The sequence below is a fragment of the Ochotona princeps genome, chromosome 11 (assembly GCF_030435755.1).
Source record: "Ochotona princeps isolate mOchPri1 chromosome 11, mOchPri1.hap1, whole genome shotgun sequence".
NCBI classification, from domain to species: Eukaryota; Metazoa; Chordata; class Mammalia; order Lagomorpha; family Ochotonidae; genus Ochotona; species Ochotona princeps.
In genome coordinates this window covers 70913902-70934910 of record NC_080842.1, presented here as the reverse complement: position 1 = coordinate 70934910, position 21009 = coordinate 70913902, and the positions used below count along the sequence as shown (strand labels likewise).

At 54.4% G+C, this 21009-nt stretch overlaps 1 protein-coding gene across 1 annotated transcript in view; it reads right to left on the bottom strand.

Annotated features, from left to right (window-relative positions):
- The window catches only part of STK32B (serine/threonine kinase 32B), a 201602-nt gene extending 183922 nt beyond the window's left edge, over positions 1-17680 (bottom strand). The window contains exon 1 of the mRNA XM_004579221.2: positions 17531-17680. Within this exon, the coding sequence (XP_004579278.2) occupies positions 17531-17582 (52 nt within the window). The 5' untranslated portion in view covers positions 17583-17680. The remainder of the gene's footprint in view (positions 1-17530) is intronic.
- Between the last annotated feature and the right edge of the window lie 3329 nt (positions 17681-21009).

Genomic DNA, 21009 nt, shown 5'->3' with positions numbered 1-21009 from the left:
GAGGTCCTGCTTCTCGCTAATGCACACTTACAAGACCTATATAAAGACCACAGACTTGAACAGCGAAATCACAAAGCAGGAGAAAATAGTTACCTGAATTCTTCAGGTTTCAAAAACGCTTTTGTTAAAAAGACCGAAAAAAGGGACTGGCATTACAGCGTGGTGGTAAACATCCAGGTAAATAGAAAGTGATGTCTCAAATGCTGAGTTGCTTCCACCACCCCGCCCCCAGGGCACAACTGGAGAGAGCTCTCAGCTCCTGGCTTCAGACCTGGCTTGCCCTGGCTGGTACGGACATTTGGTGAGTGAGCCAGCCCAAGATGGCTCTGTGTGTGTGTGTGTGTGTGTGCGCGCGCGCGCCTCTCAGGTAAAGAATTTCCAAAAGAACTTTTATCTTTAAAAAAAAAAAGACTGCGCTAGTGCAACTGCAGTTGTAAGTATTTTTGAAACTTGTGGATTTGAAATAGATGCTACTTTCAAGTCATCTCAAAGCTCGGCTCTACAGGCTACAATACACGCACAGCTGGCTCTGCATTCATTACAGACACATGAAATTCATCCAGAAAGATGGAAAAGAAGCCTAGACACAAAGCACGTTCGTGTTTTCTTTATTGGTTGAGAAGGAAATTAGTAGCTGTGCGTTCGCTCTGTCCCTTCTATCACACCATGGAAATCCAAGGGATCTGCAACAGACACATTCTAAAGGACTCCCGACCACTCCAGGACGCCTGGACAAAACAGAACCCCGATGCAAACTGCTTTCAAATGCAAATCCAGAGCCAGTAGACGCTGGTTTACCCGGGAGAGGTGTGTTCCACCAGCCCCCTTTGATCGTCCTAGCCAACCAAGGGAGTGTCTGTTCTGGAGAGCAGAGTGAAGCCACTGTGCTGGAGCTGATTCAAAGAAAAGGCAGCTACTTTTTTACCTTGTTTGAGAAGTTTGCTTAAAATACTTACGTATTAAACAGAACCCACAGATATGAATATCACTGCCATGAAAAACTGAGGGGTTAGGGTACAGTATTGCTGAGTTTGATAGGTCACGTGGCCTGTCGTCGGGCATTTACCAGTGTCTTCCACAGGATCGGGGACCAGACAATCGACACAGCACACCTACTGTGTTGGTGGGTACATCAATGTGTAGGGGCAGAATGTGTGTCTCGTGCACACATACCTGCCAGTACAGACCCCTGTGGAGTTCCACCAGGTTTCACTGACCAGCAGCTTCTTTCCCTTCTGGCCCACCTGCAGTCTCCAGGCAGCACTGACTCCTAAGTGAAAACCTGGTCCCCTTGCCCCCCAGGTTGAAACCTTCAGTATCTCTGCTTACTTAACACAGGAGGAGCTGGACCTGCACAGCCCAGCAGGAGCTGTGCGTTCCCTGGGGCCCACGCTAAGGCTCCTCTCTGCGACTGCTCTCCCAACACTGAGGCTCTGCTTGGGAAAGGGCTCCACAGAACACACGCCCCACCTGGGCTCCTGTGCTGAGCAGAGGCCTCACAGGCAGGGTTGGGGTCTGGTGCCCCTTTTTCACTTAGAGGTGCATGCACACGACCCAGAGTTCTGTAGAGCCACGACAGGTGGCAACTCAGCAAGACCCAAAAGAGAGTTCAGATTCCATATACACCAAATAAGTGGAGACACATGGAGCCCTACACAACTGCAGTGTCCCCACCAGGATGAACCTGCTCCAAACCAGGGTCAGAGGCCCTGGTGGCAGGAGAGATACCACCTCAACCTTCCTCCCTGGCATCTGTATTCAAATGCCACCTGTACACAAGGACACTGCATAGTGAGCGAAGCTCCTCCCCAGCCAGTGACTTCATTATAACCTGAATTCCTCCTCCTGGGGAGCGGGGGCAAAGACACCACAATGTCCCATTTGTGGAACCAGATTCAGCCTCCAGTGCGTGAGACACTGGGCTCTGTTGAGCCACAGGGGCTCTCAGACCCTGGTCTCCAGGCCTAGTCTCTCTGTGGGGGCTGCCGGGAATCCGATCAAGCCAAGCTTGAGTCACACGGGTGACCCCACCATGGAGAGAGGGCAGCCCCTCCCGGCCACCTGCTCCACACCACTGGGGTCTCCATCTTCCCAACAGGTATCCTGGGGACGGCCACAGAAGCGCCAGGGTAGAGGCCCTGGCTCGACAGTTTCCTGGAGGAACGGAGATGACAACAAGGACTGAAAGCCAGCCACACTGGACAGGGCTGGACATGGGCTTCTTCACTCCAGGCTCACATCAACCATGCCAGTGTGTCCCCAATCTCCAGAGGGGGTAGCTAAGGCCCAGGAAGGGGACATGGTTGCAGAGTGAGAACCAGCGAAAAGGCCTGGTGCTTCCACTCGGAGCTAGGAAGCAGTATGGCACTCTCAGCCTTCAGGCACCTTCTGGGACTCAGGCAGGCACACACTGCAGCTCTCCTGTGACCCCCGCCTGCAGCCAGCAGCCCCGCTGATGGCTCGGTCAGTCACAAACAGAGCAGCGTCACCAGTACAGTGAGTAACGATCTCCTGTGCTCTTAGGTCTGCCAAGAGAGTGGATCGTCAACCTCCTCAACCCACGCACACATACGTACACATACAGTGTACATATACATGTGCGTGCACACACACACACACACACACACACACACACACACACACACACTCACCCCAAGGAATTAAATGAAGTGATGCATGCATTAGTTAGGAAAGCACCTTAATACACTAGATATCATCGTTTTGCATCCATCTTCCTTGATTTCATCTTCTTTACAGATGTCTTGATCCATTTACAGTTGGAAGCAGAAAGAAAAGGACCCCCTTGTGAACAGAACTATTACAGTAACCGCAATCAAGTTAGAGACAAGTGTAGAATTCCGCAGCGGGAGGCACTGACTGGGGTTCCGTCCCACAGGAAGTAGTAAGACCAAGCACTGGAGCTTTCTCCCCTACGACAACTCAGTCACCCTCCAAGGAGCCCAGGACCCCCTGCTCTTGGGGGGCAGCTGCCCCATGCCTGACACTGACATGCTGCAGGGCACTAAGACCGCGCATGAAAAGCGTCCATGGAAGGTTCCCCAGGAGACACAGCACCCTGAGCCCTGGCTAGCCTCTGGGCTGGGTCTCCCACTGCCAGGGTACCGGAGGGCACCCCACGCTGTGGGCTCATGCCTGCTGTTACATCCTTGAACCAGCCATGCTCGCTCATCGCTGCACTGCTGCACACTGCATGCAGCCGGGGCAGTGGAGACTGCTGACCTCCAGCGACGCCAGGCCCTGCTGTAAGTCACGTCAACCCCTCTCCCAACCAGTCAGTTGCTTGGAACTGACAAGCGCCAGCCGGGGACCTCCTGGGACTACAAGTTCCCACGACACTACAACAGGTGCTCATTAAAGATGGTGCCATGAGCCCATTCTGCAGCCTGTCTTCTCCGGTCCTGGGAAAGAACCTGTCACTCCAGTGACCACTGGCTTCTCTGACAAGCACTCAAGGGCACGCAGCTATCACAATAGACCTTTAATAAAGCAACAGGACACACCCTAGAGACCACATGAGCCACAGACCTGTTGCTATGGCTGAACTGCAAGGAGGGAGTGTTGTTGAAGGCTTATGTGTCGAAGGCCTGATCTCTAAGGTCCTGTGTTACTCTTTGGAAACCAGAAGTTAAAAATAGAACTTCCTATGGTCCTGGCACAGTAACCTAGTGGCTAAATCGTTTCCTTGCATGTGCCAGGATCCCATATGGACAACGGTTCATATCCCAACTGCTCCACTTCCCCTCCAGTTCCCTGCCTGTGGCCTGGGAAAGCATAGAGGACGGCCCGAAGCCTTGGAACCATGCACCCACATAGAAGACCCAGAAGAAACTCCTGGATCCTGGGTTCGGATAAGCTCACCTCCGGCCATTGCGGCCACTTGAGGAGTGAACCACCAGATACATGGAAGATCTTTCTCTCTGTCTCTCCTTCTCTCTGTAAATATGACTTTCCAATAAAAGTAAATAAATATTTTTAAAAACAGAACTTCCTGAGCAGTGATTTATGAATGTTGCTCCACACGGGTGTATCCGTGTAGCCCAAAGTCAAAGAAGAGCTTCCTCTCCCTTTGCAACTACAATACACTCGGAACATTATTTTATGAAATGCATTGTCTTCCAAACGGACCTAACGCTGTGTGCACACACAGATACTTCTGTCAGTGACACGCCTGGCAGAATCACAGCAGGTGCTGAGAATGGATTTGCTAGTTAGGGAAAGACCCCAAGACCAAAGCAGGAAGGACCATTATAAGCAAACAGACATGTCCCTCTTGCCATGTAACGCCCCAGTGTCACCAGGAGCTGTGTGTAGTGCAGTGTGTTAGACTGCAGCTTGCTATGCCAACATCCCACAACTCCCAGCTCTCTGCTTCTCATCCAGTTTCTTACTGATTCAGGAGGGATGGCAGCAAGTGGTGGCAGGAGACCCAGATGGAGTTCCTGGTTCCTGGCTTTTGCCTGGTCCATCCCTGGTCACTGACACCATGTAGGACAGAAGCAGCCAATGGAATACCCAACTCCCTATTACTGGCCTGAGAAAAGCAACTGAAGATGGCCCCAAGCATTTGGGCCCCTGCCAACTCGGGGGAGACCTGGAAGAAGCTCCTGGCTCCTGGCTTTCACGTGCAGCTGCTTGGTGAGTAAGCCAGTGGATGGATGACTTCTCCGCATGTCTCTCCCACTTTTTGTAACTCTGACGTTGAAATAAATAAGTAAATGTCTTTTACAAGAGTATAAACAGCAGCACTTACTCTAAGAGGCAGCTGTGAGGGACAGCAGCCATGAGCCAGGGGCCACACAGGATCTTGAAGACAGCCCGACACACTCTAGTACCTACGATGAGAACAGTGGAAGCTGCAAAACATGTTAAGCAAAGACCTGACACAATTTTCTTTGTGATTAGAAACTATTGTGCTGGTGATCAAAGGGGACAGGGATTCACTAGGAAGTTCTACAGGGCCCACATGAGACAGGACATTGGAAAGCAGGTGACGGTGCTGGGGTCAGGAAGACAGGCCCGAAGCTGAAAGATGATTCAGAAGATTACATCAACATAGTCAGTGCTGACTATGGCTCTGTGGGGTGGGGATGGGAGCAGACCCAAGAAACCTGGGCCTCTGCATCTGGATAAGCTTCTGTGTGTGCCAGACACTGACCCGGGAAACTCTCCAGGGAAATGAGTACTGACACAGTCTTGCTCAGTTGGAAGTCCTCATTCTTCAGAGGCCTTCAGAGAAGAAACCTGAATTAAGGCCATAAATTCCTGAGTCGCAATCATAGAGGAACAAGGGCCAGTGACTGACTTCCTGTCTGAGCTCTGCAGACAGAATCTGAGCTACTGGAGCTGGTCTCCATGAACCCTCGCAGGCACTGCCAGTGCAGAGCGCAAGAGACACTGAAGACCAGAGTAGGAGGAAGGGACTTCTCACCAGCTGCTTTCCACTTGGCATCCAGACGAGCGTGCAGCGAACACACAGGCCAGCTGCAGTCAGCGTCCTCCAGCAGGCTTCTCTGTCCCCCAGTGGGAGGCCCATTCCTCTGGCAACTGTTCCTTCCCAGGGAGACCCATACGATGGCCCTGGAGGAGCAGGGGACCTCCAGGAGGAGCTCCCTGGTTCTCCCAACCCTTCCCCTCCACCCTCACAGTAGCTGCTTTGCCTGAGTGGCTCCCAGAATCCTCCTGGACACCATGGAGAAGTTCATCTTTTCCTGGATGGCCATTCTTTGTGGTTCCTTTTGCCTGTTTGTAACTGGCTGATACGGAGTGGCTGAATATGCAGGGATGGCCGACCTCACCCAGGGAGGCAGCACAGATAGCAAGCTTGAGGGCTCAGTCTTGTGAAAACCTAAGCCTTCTGGCAAGGGACAACAAGATGACCTTGGAAAGGGCACAGAGAAGGCACGGAGTCCGGTGAACAGAGGCCAGGGGAGTGCACACTAAGGGAGAATGTTGCCTCAGTAAATGCCAAACGCAGCGGAGAAGATTGCCATAGACACACAAATGTAAACCACAGGTAAGCGCAACGGGAAAGCTAAAACTTGTATAAAGGGCCACAGGCTTGAAACGTAAAATCAGAAATATCTAACACGCATACCCATGGAAATGAAATAATACAATAACAATTAAAAAACAATAAAATTCCATCATGTGCTTAGTCAGCAAATAGGAAAGCGTCATTAGTAACTCAAGGCATCAAAGGACTTGGTCCCCCGGCAGTCTCTAACCACTGAGCCTTCTGAGCCCTATGCATGCCGCCAACCCCAAGTAACACACGCTGCAAGTGTCAAACACATCAACGGCAAAGACGTTTGCAAATAAAGCATCTCACGGGAAATGGATTGCACATTGAGATGACAATGCCCAGGGTGGGCACCTTTGGTGAAATGTGTCCCTGGTGAGGTCACCAGAGTGGGCACGGGCATGGTGAATCAGACCCTGCTTGGGACGTTAGAGTGCCCAGGTGGGAGTTCTGATTCCACACACAATTCCAGCTTCCTGCTGATGCAGATCGTGGGAGGCAGCGACGGATGACTCGAGTAGGCATGTCCCTGCCGCTCATGTGGGAGAGCCAAAATAACTCCTGGGATCCTGACAGCAGCCTGCAACAGCTGCCCACTGAACCACCACCTCGGATGGACAGCATGGTCGCTCACTCGCCTCTTTCTCTCCCTGAAATCAAACAAATCAATAAATACAAATCTTTAAACGTACAAGTCCAACAGGAAAGCCAAGACTTGCATAAAGGCCACATTCTTGAATGGCGAAATCACAAAGCAGGAGAAAATAGCTACCTGAATTCTTCATGTTTCAGAAACGCTTTTGTTAAAAAGACCATAAACTGGGATTGGTGTTATAGCCTAGTAGGTAAAGACTGCTACCTGCTGTGCCAGCATCCCATATGGGCACCAGTTCAAGTCCCAGTTGCTCCACTTCCAATCCACTTCCCTGCTAGTGCACCTGGGAAGGCAGCAGAGGACAGCCCAAGCGCTTGGGTCCCAGTACCCCTCTACCCGTCTGTGAGACCCAGAAGAAGCTCCAGGATCCGGGTGTTAGATCAGCCCAGTTCCAACTGTTGTAGTCATTTGGAAAGTGAACCTGAGACTCTCTCTCTTTCTCTCTCTCTTCCTCTCTTTCTCTCTCTGTAATTCTGTCTTTCAAATAAATATTTTATTTGAAAAAAATGGATGTTTTAATTCAGGACTAGAAAAAGGAGTCTTCTTTTAAAACTCTAAGTCTGCCTGCCCACTTCCTTCTACCTCGACAACAGCATCAGCTCAGGAAAATATAAGACTTCAGTGTGTTTCACTGCTGAGTGCATCGCTGCAGGCTTATGCTGAGGCACAGCTGCACGGCCTGTCAGCCTGAGAACTGACAGGGCCACCCTGGAAACAACCTGAGTGCCTTACAAGGAGCAGCACACATCAACTGTGCGACCCAGCCGCTGGGGAGACGTGTACACACATCTATCAGGGATGCTCTCTGGGTTCTTCATGGAGGCAGCTGCCGTAATAGTCAAAAAGTAGCCGAAGGACAGACACCCCACGTCAGGGGTGCATGAAAGCACAGTCTCACGGCACCCTGCAGCAGTGGGTTGAGGCAAACGTGGCCACTCCCAGCAACCCAGATTAGCTCTAAGGCTCACCCCAGAGTGCCTAAAGGCCAGGGCATTGACATGCTGCCATCTTCACAACTTTCAAAAACAGGAAGAGGACAGAGTGATTACAGCAACCTCCATCAGAGCACTCCCCTGAATGGAAGGAGAGGATCCAGAGATGGGGTAGGAGGGCTGGACTTCCCCCAAGACAGTGAGACCTGAGTGGGGGGCAGCGACCACAGCAACACCAGTCTCAGAGGGGGCCAGCTTTAAGAAAGAAAGTTGCCCCTTGCCCACAGTCCCAGGGGAGGGGGCTCCTGCCTCTGGGGGCCAATCCAGCCACTGGGGAGCTTCTGATCCATCAACTGGAAGGGCTTCTCAAGCCAACATGGTGGGAGGGCCACGTGCCGGACATACAAGAGGAAACAGTGCTCACGGTGGGGCGTCTGCCAGGCAGATTCCAAAGGGCCGGGGCAGTGGGCACTGGAAGTACTCCCAGGGGAGGGGACACAGAACACCAGACCCAGCAGGGAGGAGGACACTTGGGGACATCAAGCAGTGACAGGCCAGGATCAAGTCTGAACTCGACTTAGGACAGCCAGCACCACCCTGCAAGGATGGAGCAGTGATGGGGTTCCTGGCACCTGCAGGTTAACTGACAAAGAAGAGCAAAAGGAAAACCTTTGGAGAGGTCGGCATTGTGGTATAGCGGGTTAAGCCATTGCCTGAGACGCTGGCATCCCGCGTGGATGCTGGTTCAGGTCCCAGCTGCTCCACTTCAGATCCAGTTCAATGCTAATGTACCTGGGAAAGCAGCAGAACAAGGCCCAAGTGCTTGTGCCCCTGTGCCCATATGGGGGACCCAGAGGCTCCTGGCTCCTGGTTCCTGGCTTCACATCAGCTCCTAAGTCAATCTAACTCAAATAGCTAAGCTACTCCAAGGCAAGCTTTGGGAATCCTGTCAGCACATTGAAACCCTCAAGGAACACCAACCGGTAATTCTAGAACCAAAACCACAAACATCATCACTGTATGAAACAGACAAAGATCTGAAGGGCTCCAGAAAGGAACAGGTCAGAAGGAAATGTCCAGGCTAAAAGCCAGGAATGACAAACGGCCACAGCGACGCAGACACTGCCTGGGCCACCGGGCACAGCGGGAAGTGTGAAGGCGGTGCAGCTTGAGCGCAGAGAAACAGGCCAGAGCAAGCAGGGAGGCAGCGCGAAAGTCCTCCCAAAAGTAACAACGCCACAGTCACAGGAAATGGCCGTGGCATTATGCCCAGGGACATCATGGCTAAGATCCTTCAAATCAAATGTGAAATCTTAAAAAAAGAAGAAAAATCTGCATGTTGCAAAGGAGGAGAAACACAGCAAGCTAAGCATCCACCTGCAGTGCAGCATCCCATATGGGCGCCGAGTCATGTTCCAGCTGCACCACTCCAACCCAGCTGCCTGCTTACGGCCTGGGAAAGCAGCAGGGGACGACTCAAGTGCTTGCGTCCCTGTGCCCACCAGGGAGACCTGCAAGAAGCACCCGGCCGCTTGGCTTTGCACTGGCCCAGCTCTGGCCGTTGAGGCCATTTGGGAAGGGAATCAGGGGATGGAAGACTGTGTGTGCCTGCGAAAAGCTGGAGGTCCAAAGAAACTGCAATGTTGCCAACGCGGAAGGAACCACTACGAACACGGATTTGGTAACCATCAAAATGACCACTCATCATCTCAAGGAAGACTTCCAGGAAGTGAGAAAACTTGTCACCAGAACACAAACACGAAAGAAATGCTCAGGAAAATATTTCAGCCAAAGGAAAACTAATTCCAGCGGAAACCTGTAAATGAAACTGGGAAGAAATAAGTGAGAAAATGAAATTAACGATCAGAGATTTTGTCTCAAAATCAAAGACAGGAATAGTACATGAAACCCAAAATTATATCTATATAAAAAAATTAAAATAAGAACACAGGTCAGCAAATTAAAAGGCAAAGAAAAGTTAAATCCAAAAGCTCCTATTAAATGTAAAGAACTAGTAATCCAAGCAAGACAAATCATAAGAAATAAGCGAAAAAGAAGACCTGTATTGCCAAAATTTGAATGAAGGAAGGACACGCCATTGCGGATGCCATAGATGTTGGCGAGGCCAACAGGATCTCAGGATTGACAGGAGGCTAAAGACCCGGAAACTCGGTGGCGATCCTTCACAGGCTCTTTGCGGAGAACAGCAGGAAGGAACTCAATCCTTTAGAAAGCTTGGTTATAGCCTTAACACAAACCTGCTGTAAACATGCTGAGATGCCCCTATCATATGCCTGGGCTCCAGTCCCGGCTGCACTCCCGGCTCCAGCTTCCTGCCAAGCGTACCACTGCAGACAGCAAGTGATGCATCTAGTGGCTCGCTCCCTGCCACCCACACGGAAGGTCCGGATTGCCTTTTTAGCATCCAGCCTTGAGCTGGTCCAATTCTGGATGCCGAAAGCATCTGAGGAATAAACCGGCACTTAGGAGATTTTGCTCGCTCGCTCTCAATTCCCCCACCTTTCAAATTATATAAATAAGCAATTTTAAGCAATAATTGTAGAAACCTTCTGATATTTACAATTGTCCTGGTATCATTTTTAATAAGTTGGGTTTTTAGAGAAGAGAGTTATTTTATCTCTTTTAAATAAATGGGCGGGCCCGGCACAATAGCGTAGCAGTTAAAGTCCTCGCTTTGAACGCACCAGGATACCATATGGGTGCTGCTTCTGATCCCGGCAGCCCTACTTCCCATCCAGCTCCCTCCTTGTGGCCTGGGAAAGCAGTCGAGGACGGCCCAAAGCCTTGGGACCCTGCACCTGCGTGAAAGACCCGGAAGAGGCTCCTGGCTTCAGATTGGCTCAGCTCCAGCCATTGCAGCCGCTTGGGGAGTGAACCATCAGATGGAAGACCTTCCTCTCTGTCTCTCCTCCTCTCTGTATATCTGCCTTTCCAATAAAAATAAATAAAATCTTTAAAATATATATATGGGCACAATGTTCATAACATCTTATAAAAATTATAAACATAATTCCAGCAAATCAAATCTAGGAATGTGTCACACTGTGATCAAGTTGGATTTATCCCAAGAGTGAAAGTTGATTCAGCGATTAACAATGATGTGATTTGGGGCTGGTGTGCTGGCTCAGCTGGCTGATCCTCCACCTGCGAGTGCCAGCACCTCATCTGGGTGCTTGTTCATGTCCTAGTTGCTCTACTTCCAATCCAGCTCTCTATTCATGGTCTGTGAAAGCAGTTGAGGACAGCCCAAAGCCTCGGGACGCTGCACCCATGTGGAAGACCCAGAAGAGACTTCTGGCTGCTGGCTTTGGATCGACTCAGCTCTGATCACTTCGGGAGTGAATCACATTTGGGGAGTGAACCAACACTTGGCAGACTGCTCTCTGCGTTTCTCCTCTCTGTAAATCAGATTCTCCAATATAAATAAATAAATGCTTTTGTAAAAATGTGACTTTTCGGGCCTGGCGCAGAATTCTAGCAGCTAAAGTCCTCGCCTTGCATGGGCCGGGATTCCATATGGGGGCCAATTGTAATCCCAGTGACCCCGCTTCCCATCCAGCTCCCTGCCTGTGGCCTGGGAAAGCAATCGAGGATGGTCCAAACAAAGCCTTGGGTTCCTGTACCTGCGTGGGAGACCCGAAAGAAGCTCCTAACTCCTGGATTTGGATCAACTCAGCTCTGGCCATTGTGGCTACTTGGGGAGTGAATCAGCAGATGGAAGATCTTCCTCTCTGTTCTCCTCTGTATATCTGACTTTCCAATAAAAATACAATCTTTTTTTTAAAAAGCGTGATTTTTCAACTGATCAGGAAAAGGAGAAAAGCTGTGTATTATCTCAACAAACTCAGGGAAAAACCCACACTTGCTTAAATTCAAGCCCCACTGACAATAAAAAACTCGCAGCAAATCAAGACAGAAGGAAATGTCTTCAGTACGACCAGGAACACCCACCAGCTCTTGAGTCCTTCACACAGCACATGGCACACAGCCTCTCTGCCCACACTGACCAAAGTGTGGTGACCCCACAGAACTTCTGAGGGACAGGCAGGGTCGAGGGGCTTCACAAAGCGGTAGAAGAACAGGTACAGGGCACGCCACTCGGGACATCCACAGCTTGTAGCGGAGGGCCCAGGCTTGAGTCCTAACTCCTCTCCCAATTCCAGCATCCTGCGCTTGTGCCCCCAGGGAGGCAGCAGGCGAGGGCTCCAAGTGCTGGGTCCCTGCCACCCATGTGTAAGACCTGGACTAATTTCAAAGATCCTGCTTTCAGTCTGGCCCAGGCCCAGCCATTGCAGGCATTCAGGAAGTACACCAACAGTTGGGAGATTCTCTTTCTCTCACTCTCGCTCTAATAAATAAAAATACTTTAGAACTTGTAGGAAATGGAGATAAAAGAAACTTTATTTTGGTGCAGAAATCCATGAAGAATTTCTTTATGCTGCTAATCTTCCATGAACTACCTTCCTATATTTTTGTGTGTGTGCACAGAAAGGGTATCGAACAGTGGCCATGTCCCACATGGAGAGAATGAGACATGCACACAGGGGTAATTCAGAAAGTCCACGGAAAATGAAATCAAAAGGTGGATTTATTTTGTACCAAAAAATGAGGGGATGGCATTTACCTCTGCTCCACATATTCACATGCCATGTTGGAGTGCCTGGTTCAGGTCCCGCCTCTGCTCCCACACGGCGGCCACCTTGGCGACAGCAGGTGGCAGCTCACATGCTTTGGCCCCAAACACACTTATGTGGGACCCCAGATCAAGTTTTGGATCCCTGGCTTCAGCCTGGCTCAGCCCTGGCTGTTTCGGGCATTTGGGGAGTCAATCAGTGGGTACAAGAAAGCATTCTCTCTCTCTCTCTCTTCTTTCAAATAAGATGAAAATGAGTACAAGGCTTTGACAATGAAAAGCCACACATACTTTTTCACATGGTGTATTTCCCATGAAAATTTTCAAGACCTTCTTAGAGCATGACTTCACAGATGGAGTACTCCTGGGTGGCGACCCCGGGCCAAAGTCATCAGGAATAAAGACACCGCAAGATCCCCAAACACCAAAACTGGAGGAGGACGAGCTGAGAGTGATAGCAGCACTGGCCTCAGGTCCCCCTGGGCCAGCTCTAGCTAACACTCACGGTCTAACCCAGGCTTCTCTCTGCTCCGGTCAGCCCGCTGGCTCTGCTCTGGGGCACCTGCCTGTCTGCCCCACTGCCCGGCTTGCCAGCGCTCTCTCCAGAACCATCTCTCTGTCCCTCTCTGAGACTGCCCGAAGCCCTGATGTTCCCGCACTGCGTGCTGCTCGGAGGACTTGTCCCTCCCAATGCCTAAGTGCAGTGCTAGCTCAGGTCGTCCGATCTCCTAAAATCCAGATCCTCAGTCTCACCTGGCATCTCAGCCCTGCCCTCGACACTGACCGTGACTCCGCCTCCATCCTCCCACCAGCCCACCCCTCTGTCGTACCCAGAAGGCAGTACCCAAAGCTCTGCTTTTTCTCTCAATGAGAAGACACATCCTAGGAAAGGCATGCAAGTCAGACAGATGCCAGCCGTCACAGGCTGCCAGTCACAAGTCCCCACCTCTTAGCAGGAACTTCTCCCAGGGCTCTGTGCCCCCGTGATCTGGAGCCACTAAAACTGCCGCAGGGCTGGGTCTGTGCCACAAGACCCCATTCTCTACCCCAGCAAGTGTCAGAGTCGAACTTGAAGGATTGCTGAGGGAAGGTCATTCTAACCACAGATGCAAGGTGTGCTCTCCAAACCAAGCTTATGGGTAACAAACCCAAAGTTTCTGTGGCTAGCATGGCAGTGCAGTGAGGTAGCAGCCATCTGTGACTCCGGCATCCTGTATACTCCGCTTCTGATCCAGTCCCCTGGCACAGCGGCAGCAGATGGCCCAAGTACTTGGGCTGCTACCACCTCCCTGGGAGACTCAGACGTTGCTCCGAGCTCCTGGCTTCAGCCCGTACCAACAACCCCGACTGTGGGAGCCAGTTGGGAAGAAATCAGGAGACAGACAACACATCTCTCTCATCTCTCTCTAATTCTGTCATTTCAATAATCTTTTTCATCTGAAACTTCTGTTTGTTCTTCAACAGCTTCAGAACCCAAAGGAAGGTGAGAAATGTGCCCCCAGAAGTGGCTCACCTTTCTGCCGTGTGGAGTTTTCTCCCTGTTGCCCTGATCTAGGCCCTGCATGCACAACGGTGAGGAAGAAGGCAGTGCTGCCTGTAAGGTCGCTGCGCGGTGCAGAAGGTGGATGTGCAGCCAGCCAGCCTGGCGAGAGGAGCCACAGCCCTGCACGGTCCCCACGGGAGCTGGGGAGGATGGCTGCCCCACGGGGGCTGGGGAGGACGGCTGCCCCACAGGAGCTAGGGAGGATGGCTGCCCCACGGGGGCCGGGGAGGACGGCCGCCCCACGGGGGCCGGGGAGGACAGCCACCCCACGGGGGCTGGGGAGGATGGCTGCCCCACGGGGGCTGGGGAGGATGGCTGCCCATCCAGCACCCACTTGCCCTTCTTTTGTCAGTCTCCAGTCGTTGTTGGGAAAATTCTTTGCTTCCAAGCTTAGTCCCACTACCTCAAAGGTTGCTAACACCACTGCATGCAACCTGGCCAGGCCCGGTAAGAACCTCCTCTCTCCCTGGTCACAGACATTGGGTCAGGAATGGCCCCAGACTTAACAAGAATGCCACCAGAACTAGCCCTGGGGTGTCCTCTTAGAGAATCTGGAATTGTGAGACTGAGCCGACAGAGGTGGGAGCTAAGGACAGGGCCTGCCGGGGCAAAAAGCCACTCCAAGGCAGGAACGGGATACAAGAAGGAAGATGTCTGAGCAGCCTGGCTGTGCCTGCAGCCACCGAGGCTGACTCATTCACTCATTCAATCTCCAGAACTTCACCGGCCGCCCGTTTGTACCAAGTGTTTTTCACAGTTTGGGAGTGTGGCGGTGAATCGGTCACACGAGGTCCCTGCTTCCCAGGAGCTTGCCGCTGAATAGAGAGTTACCAGGAAAACAGGCAGAGAAGTATGACTGCAGGGCGGGCGTGGCGGCCACTGTGAAGGACCACGGAGCAGGTAGGAGAGGTGGGCGTCCAGGGTGGTCAGGAAAAGCCAGGAAGATGGCTGTGTTTTCAGAGACCTTAGAGAAACGAGGCAGGGGTCTTTGGGGCAGGGCAGCAGGCAAGAGAGGCAGGTGTGAGGGTGCTGGGAACACCTGAGGAGCAGCAGAAGCAGGTGGGCTGAGAGTGAAGGGGGAATGTGGTCCCAAGAGATGGAGCTTGGCTGGTTCTCTCTGACTCTCCCTGATGCAATTTGCCCTGGAGTCAGGTGAAGGCAGTGCATGAAGCAGACCACCCCCAGCCTGATACAGTGTCTCCCAGGCTCACCCTGGCTCTGACAGTGCAGGAAGTAAGGGCAGACCAGGGAGAGGAGGCCAAGTTGTGACCACAGCTTGGAGGTAGATAGTCATAACAGAGGTCCTGAGAAGTGGCCAGAGCCCAAGAAATTCCTCTAGCAGCGCTCAGAGCTGCGTCTCTCCCATGCGCAACTGGGCCCTGAACAGCCACAGCTCCGTATGCACAGCAGGCCAGCCACAGCCAAATACCACTGTGTCAAACACTAGTAGGGAGACAGAAATGTTGCCAGCCGATCAGCTGGGATCCAACGAGAAGGCAGGCTGAGCTGCTGCAGTAGGAACAAGAAGTGGTCACGGCCCAAGTGCGCAGGGGCCAGCATTGGCATCCACATGCTCAAGCCACCCTGTCCTGGCCAGGCGGGCATCTGCACCTTTGCCCAGATGAAACCCACAAGCAAAGGCGAGCATGGGGGTGTTCACGGGACCACATCATTCCTCTGTCACCAAACTCCTTCAGCTCAAGCCCGTACACCTGTGTGGCCACTGGGCCCTAAGTCAGGGTTGGCATCCCAGGGCCACCTCACGTGCCTTCCACCTCTCTCTGCTCCTGCCGAGGGCCGGCTCCCCGTGCCACGAAAGCAGTAAGGCTTTCTCCTCCTCATCTGCCTCCCTCCAAACCTCCTTCTCCCTGGGCATCCCCGGCCACATCTGCAAGAGTCGGGTCTCAAGAGAATGTGCTCTGACCGCCCCCCAAGACTGCCCCCCTCAGGGTTAGGAACCCTCCCTCTGCCCCATATCCCTGGTGTCCGGGACAGGAGCAGGCACTGGCACAAGCAGGAGATAAGTGAGCAGCTGGGTGGGCAGCACACAGCACGCTTTTCCTACACAGGGGAGCAGGTGAGCAGAAGGCTGGCCAAACCCACCAGGTTAACGTTTCACTGGGCTGCAGCACCCTAACCAGGTGTTTCCATGAGCGCTGCAATGGGCAATTAACCCCGGGCCCCGGGCACCTACGGAACAAGGTGCCACAGGCACAGACACCCAAGGCTGGCGACCCCCCGAGTGCCCAGCAGTGCCAACACACATTCACAAGTGTGCTTTCCTGCTGGGAAGGACAAACCATTCTTCCTCCTAGGCTGCTGCATCTTCTCTGCTCATAAAAGGACAACAAAAGAGGGAAGAGAAAACCTGCTCAGCTCAAAGCAGACCCATGACTGTGACCCAAGTCAGAACCACACCTCTCCCGCGGCCCAAAGCAGGGACGCACGCACACCTCTCCCGTGGCCCAGGCCAGAACCACGCCTCTCCCGCGGCCCAAAGCAGGGACGCACACCTCTCCCGTGGCCCAGGCCAGAACCACGCCTCTCCCGCGGCCCAACGCAGGGACGCACACCTCTCCCGTGGCCCAGGCCAGAACCACGCCTCTCCCGTGGCCCAGGCCAGAACCACGCCTCTCCCGCAACCCAACGCAGGGACGCACAAGAGCCTCAAAGCCCGACTCGGCTCTCCTGTCCGCGCACCAGGGCCACCCCAGTGAGCTCTCCCTGCCAGGCCCTCCCCACCCCAAAGGGTTACTGGAGTAGCGCGTCCTGTTGGGAGGGGCTGCACTGGCCAGAGACCACTCCACACCCTCTTCAATCACTCCAGTGGGTCGTCCTGGCGGGAGTCCGGGTGGCACCCCAGCCTTGGGGGGCTCTGGAAACCACCATCTATGTGCACAAGCCTGGATGCCCTCCCTACCCCACGGCAGTGACCTGCACCACATGCAAGGCCGCTCTGCCTGCCTGCTGGCTTGCTGGCACCAAAGCGGGTCCCCTTCAAGTGTAAAATGGGGACAACAGAGGTACACACACACTACCACCACCACCATCACCACCCCAGTGCTGTGAGGACCGTGCCTGAGGCAGAGCAAGGCTTGGGGCACAGAGGCTCTGCTGGGGCAGCGCAGAGGGCGGCTGTCCAGCGGACACCACGTGTACAGCTCTGGGATGCCTGGGTCTCACAGTGGTTAAGCCACAGGCCACCCTAAAGGTAGGAGGGGGAGCGGGACGGGGGTGCCAAGGCTCCAGAGAGGTTAAGGAAGGCGTTCTGGATGCGCACTGGTGGCCACCGGAGTTCCGCTCGTCCAGATCCAGGCACACCCTGGGGACAACAGGGACTCCCACCGCGCGAGCCCGTGAAAGGCCGGCCAGCCTCCTTCACCTCTGGCCCGTCCTCAGGACTTCGCCAACTTTGCCCAGGCTGGTCCCGGGACAGCGAGGAGCGTCCGGGCGAGCGCACCCCGCCGGTGCACTGAACCAGGGCCCCACGCGCGTCCTCGGCGCAACCCGCCCACCCCAGGCCACCGGCCGCAGGACCCCTGGCCTTGCGGGCCCACTCCCGCCTCGGCCCCAGCCCCAGGGGGCAGGCTTCGGGGTCCGCCGGCCCGGGCCACCCCCAGGGAACTCCCACCCCGAGATGCCCGAGGGGCGGGAGAGCAGCCCCTCACAGCGTGCCGGGAGTGGCGGGCGCCCACAGCCCTCTTACCTTCCTCATTCTCGTCAAACACCGGGGGCCTGTGGGAGTGGTTCCCGCCCATATTCCGCCGCTGCTGCCGCTGCTACATGCCCGGCCGCGGGCTGCGGGCTCGGGCTGCGCGCCGCGGCGGGAGCGCCGAGCTCCGCCACGCAGGGCGGGACCGCGCCGCCGCGCCCCCTCCGCGCGGCAGCCGCCCGAGCCTCTGGGGCCGGGACCGCCGTTCAGCACTCCTCGCTGGCTGCAGCCGGCTGAGACGGGAGGCGGCGCGGGCGAAGGACGAGGAGGGGAAGCAGCGAGCGAACCGGCGAGGACTGCGCGGAGGGGGCGCGGGCGGGCGCGCGCAGCCCTGAGGGGCGGCCTGGAGAAGGGGGCGCGGCGCTCGCCCCTTGGGGCTCAGCCTCTGGTGCCCGAGCTGAGCGCGGGACCAGTCCGGGCGTCGGTCGGCCAGGACGGTCTCTGGTTAGGAAGCGACTTTGGGGCGCCCACGGCATGCGGGGCCCGGCCGAATGCGGTTCAGGCGCCACCCCACGCCCCCTTTTCCACTACCCGGCGGGCGGAAGCCTTTGTCCTCCAATCATACAGCGGAGTTGATTGACGATCAGAGAGCCAGTAGGGCCCGAGTAAGCCAGGCTGCGAAGGGGATCCGGGGTGCTCCACTGAGGGCGGGGGGGAGGTAATGGGGTCCACGGGTCCCCGAAACGCTCTGCGCTTTTTTTTTTTCCTTTTCTTTTTTTCTCTGGTGAAGTCAACGTGCAGGCCAAGCCCTCTGGGACCTCCTCTGACCGCTTCGCCGTTCTCGCCGGGAGCAGCGTCCCAGCTGGACGTGCAGGCCCTGGTCGGGACTGAGGCGCCCCGTCTCAGGGGCTGTCCCCGGGCGGGGCGCCGAGGGAAGCGTTCGCGCCGCCAGCCTGCCCTCTGCTGGGCGCCCCGCGGGAAACGGCGGTTCTCCGAGTCTTCCTGCCCGCCCGGAGAGGTGGAGGGGCGCGCAAGGCTGGCCTGGCAGGAAGTATTTGGCGGGTCCACAGCATTACCTCTCCTTCTGCCCACAGGCAGGGGCACAGTGGCCTGGGCTAGGCCGGCCTCTGCCTGGACTCCCCCCCCCTCCTTACCACCCCAACTCACCCTCCCCTGGCCTCGCTTCTTCCCACTTTCAAATCCTAGCGCTTTGTACATCCGTTACCCTTAGCCAAGAGCTGTATGGACTTGTCCCTGTGCTTGCCCCTCGTCTGGCCTGCTCTGTCGCTCCCCTGTGCACCAGGAGCCAGTGGGGACACCTCCGGCTGCAGAATGAGACCCTGGTCTGAGCGCCGGCGGATGCGGAAGTGAGCTGCCGGCTCAGCTGAAACCCATAGCCCCTGTGGCCACAACCTGCAGGTGGGACAAGGGCTGCGGGAGCCAAGACCCCAATCCCAGAGGCTGCGGGCACAGGGGGTGGGGGCCCTAGGGAGCTGTCATGTGCACTGGCCTTTCCCTTTCTCCTCTGTTGCAGCGAGTTGCAAACTTAAAGCTGGGCTGGTCACTGGGGCTACAGAACCCACCTGGAGCTGTAGCGGGTCTACCCTAGCCGGTGGGGCCAGGAGAAAGTGAGGGCAGCTCGTGCCAAGAGCCCACAGGCTGAGAGCAGGTTGTCTGTATCCTCTACCAGAGCAGGGGGAGGGAGCACTCCCTGTGAGGTGCATGTGGTCAGTGAAGGACACATCAGGGTACTGAGCCCCTGGTATCCCCTCTCCTCACACCCACATTGTGTGAGGTGCCTTCTGTCTTCATGACTACTGGTTCCCTCCGCCACTGCAACACTGAAGGAAACTGAAACACCCAGAGACTAAGTCCGAGTCAAACCGCGGAACTGGGGGACCTAAGATTTAAAGCCGGAAGTTAAACACATCACACATCAAAACAGACCTTAGTGGGCTGGCATGGCGGCACATCAGTTTCTGCCACTGCTTTGCAACTCTGGTGCCTGAGATCTGCGATCATCCTGGCAGAACTAAAACCTGAGCCTATTTTAATTCAAAAAGATTTTGAAATGTGTGTGCCTTTTCCATACACCTTCATACGCATGGATTTCCAAATGTTTTTCACCAAAATTAGCTTACCCTTTCATTCCATTTTCTGCACTTTTGGCTGTACCTCTGTGGCAAGCATGGATGAAAATGAAAAAGCAAGGTGCACGTGCCGTGGGACAGAGAGCCACACCTCCACCTGTGGTGCCAGCTTCCCCTCTGGGCACCGGTTCGCGCCCTGACTGCTCCGCTTCCCATCCAGCTCCCTGCTTCTGTCCTGGGAAAGCAGCAGAGGATGGCCCGCGGCCTTGGGACCCTGCACTTGTGTGCGAGAGCCAGAAAAAGCTCCTGGCTTTGGATCAGCTCAACACTGACTGTTGTGACATTTGCAGAGTAAACCGGAGGGTGCAAGACCTTACTCCCTGTCTTGCCTTCTCTTTCTAACTCAACCTCTCAAAAAAACTTTTTAAAAATCTTTAAAACCGAAAGCAAACACATATGTGTTTTCATTCCAACTAGAAGGCTCACTTCTTACCTCTGCCCACATAGGATTCTAGAATATAGCCCTAGAAAGAAACCCGGGCATTCTGGGGCAACCAAGCCAGAGAGGCTGCTGGACGTGTGTAGTGGGTAGCAGACCGTCCAGGAAAGCAGCTGAGAGCTCCTTGCTCCCCCAGGAGGCATCTGGCCCCTTGTCTCACCTGGCCACCTGTGCTGGTTTGCCTCCCTGGAAGGCTCCCTGCAGGGCGGGGGAAAGGATGACAAAGCAGTGTGCTCCCTTACCCACCTCGTCTCCGCAGGCAGCTGCAGCGGAACCTTCCAGAAATCCGGCCACCACCCTTAGTGACTGACGCATGGGCGGGTGCTGCTGACACAGTCAGGAACCACTGTGGTGACAGGCACATGCTCCTTCCCTAGGCCCTACACAGAGCGGAGTTCCACGCGGTCTCCTCCGGGGACAAGGGCTGAACTTGGGGTCTGCTGTCTTCCTGCTGTAGTTACTGCAGGCCTGGCCTTCCCACCTTGTTCCCACACTGGTCAAGTTTTATCTTCTAACTCTGTGCATGAAATAATAAAGTCCACTTGACATTCCACGCCAGTGGGCTCTGCACCTGTTGCTTTCACCCATCGCAGTTAGAAAACACTTGCAAAGAATTGCTTCATGTGCAGTTTTTTGGGTCATGATTCACTGAATGGCACAGTGTAACAGGGATTCACTTAGCATTTCCATTGTATTATTTATATAGATCTTTCTACATACGTAAACAATAAATACATGTATATGTTTAAATATTGTGTAAGTATTTACTGCATTATAAATATTTTAGGGGTGATTTAAGGTCTATAGGAGGATGTGGGTAGATAGCTGAGCGGATGCTCCGGGTTTTTGCATCCGAGGTGGATCCTGGGGCCAATGGCCCGAGGGATCAGAGGTTGGCTGGGAAACAGGCCTAGGAACCTGGCCGAGGACTGAGCCCATGGTTC